Here is a 2,401-nt window from a genome sequence, read left to right on the forward strand (position 1 = left end):
AAGTGGGAGAAGGGAGTGTAGAAGTTTGTCTGATCTTCAGTTTGTGGCATCATGAGATTGTTCTGGCTTCAAGTGAGAAGTCATCCAGGTTCCCAGTGAGAGCAGAATGAGGTTGGCTTGGCAGTAGCTGCAGAGGGACTCACTGCTATTCAGGTTCAAGGGTGAGTGGTAGAAGGCTCCTGGGTCCTCTGTGGGGGTGACGCGAGGTTGTACAGGCACATGACCATCATATCCACTCCTGACCAGAACTCCTGATTCCTGACAATGCTAATGTCTTCTATGCCATGAGTCCAGTCGCCTCCGGAGATTTCATGCTGCGGCGGAAAGAGGGGGCCCGGCACACTCTGTCTATCTCCCCCATCTGAGACAGCTCTCTCCTCCCTCCAACACACAAGTCCCAGGGGCAAGCTTGGGACTCCTCTCCTGGAAAGCCATCACCCCCCATAGAGGCTACTGTGCTCTGTACCCCGGGACCACCCCCTAGCTGTAGCCCATTGGACCCCATCTCTTTTTCTGACCCAGTTGGTACTAGATCCATATTTCGAAGATACCAGTCCACAGGTGGCTGGTGGAGAGCTCAATCCCATAAATATAAAAAGAGGTGGGGCATGGGTAAGTCAGATCCCTCCCCAGAGAAATCTTGTAACTGTTGGAGACACATCAGAACTGACAGATGTGGATGAAAATAGTGATCAGAGTTATAAAACATGTGTCAGTGTTGTTTATTCTGCACCCGTGTGCCATGTTCACCCTTTATCCAGATAAAAGAAAACAGCTACCACACACACACACACACACACAAACACACACACACACACACACACACACACAGAGTGAGAGAGAAACTAAGAGCCAAGACCAGTCTAGGCGACATAATGAGAGCCTGCCTCTACAAAAAATACAAAACGTTAGGCTGGGGGTGGTGGCTCACGCCTATAATCCCAGCACTTTAGGAGGCCAAGGCAGGCAGATCACTTGAGGTCAGGAGTTCGAGATCAGCCTGGCCAACATGGTGAAACCCTGTCTCCTACTAAAAATACAAAAAAAATTAGCTATGCATGGTATCGCACGCCTGTAATCACAGCTGCTGGGGAGGCTGAGGGAGGAGAATCACTTGAACCCGGAAGGCAAAGGTTGCAGTGAGCAGAGATCATACCACTGCACTCCAGCCTGGGCGGCAGAGCAAGACCCTGTCTCAAAAACAAATGAAAAACTTACTGAGCGTGGTGCTGCAAGACTGCAATCCCATCTACTTGGGAGGCTGAGGTGGGAGAATCACCAGAGCTCAGAAGGTTGGAGCTGCAGTGAGCAGTGATTGGGCCGCTGCACTCCAGCCTGGATGACAGAGGGAAGCCCTGCCTCAGAAACAAAAACTAAGCCCTAAGAAAGGGGTTGGGTCGGGTATGCCACTAAACCCAAATGCCGGAGAGGACCCTGTTGGGCCGGACACAGTGACTCAGGAGGGTGATCCCAGCACTTTGGGAGGCTGAGGTGAGAGGCTTGCTTAAGTTCAGGAGGTTGAGACCAGACTGGGTAAGACAGTGAGATCACATCTAAATAAATAAATAAATAGGCCAGGCGAGGTGGCTCACCCCTGTAATCCCTGCAATTTGGGAGGCCGAGGCGAGCAGATCACGAGGTCAGGACATCAAGACCATCCTGGCCGACATGGTGAAACCCTGTCTCTACTAAAAATACAAAAAATTAGCCAGGCATGGTAGCGCGCACCTGTAGTCCCAGCTACTCGGGAGGCTGAGGCAGGGGAATTGCTTGAACCCGGGAGGCAGAGGTTGCAGTGAGCTGAGATCGTGCCACTGCGCTCCAGCCTGTCAATAGAGCAAGACTGCATTTAAAAACAAATTAAATTAATAAAGAGAGGACCCTATTACACAAAGAAGGTTTAGGACTTCCTTCCCCAACATTTTTGGGGTGATATGCCGCTATTCTACCATATATATGGGAGAGTGATGGACTGAAATTCCATCAGAATTAGAAACAAATAGCATCATTACCCATGAGTCAACAAGAGCTGTGAAGATTTACCAACCAAATGGAGAGCAAAAATAAACAAATAGAAAGCAGGAGTTGCAATTTTTGCTGATAAAATAGACTTTAAAGCAACAAAGATCAAAAGAAGCAAAGAAGGATATTACATAATGATAAAATGTAACAAGAAGAGCTAATCATCCTAAATATATACGCACCCAACACAGGAATACCCAGATATATAAGACTTATAAAGAGACTTAGACTCCCACACAATAATAGTGGGAGACTTCAACATCAATATTAAACAGATCAATGAGACAGAAAGTTAACACCGATATCCAGGACTTGAACTCAGATCTGGAACAAGTAGACTTAATTAACATTTATAGAACTCTCCACTTTAAATATACAA

The 2,401-nt window shown here is 47.4% G+C and overlaps 1 protein-coding gene across 1 annotated transcript in view; it reads left to right on the forward strand.

Moving 5' to 3' along the window:
- Positions 1-708, forward strand: part of RGL3 (ral guanine nucleotide dissociation stimulator like 3) — a 21,180-nt gene extending 20,472 nt beyond the window's left edge. Inside the window, exon 17 of the mRNA XM_037727518.1 lies at positions 247-708. Coding sequence (XP_037583446.1) covers positions 247-365 — 119 coding nt within the window. The 3' untranslated portion in view covers positions 366-708. The remainder of the gene's footprint in view (positions 1-246) is intronic.
- The last annotated feature ends 1,693 nt before the right edge of the window (positions 709-2,401 follow it).

The sequence above is a fragment of the Cebus imitator genome, unplaced genomic scaffold (assembly GCF_001604975.1).
Source record: "Cebus imitator isolate Cc_AM_T3 unplaced genomic scaffold, Cebus_imitator-1.0 Scaffold234, whole genome shotgun sequence".
Lineage (NCBI taxonomy): Eukaryota > Metazoa > Chordata > Mammalia > Primates > Cebidae > Cebus > Cebus imitator.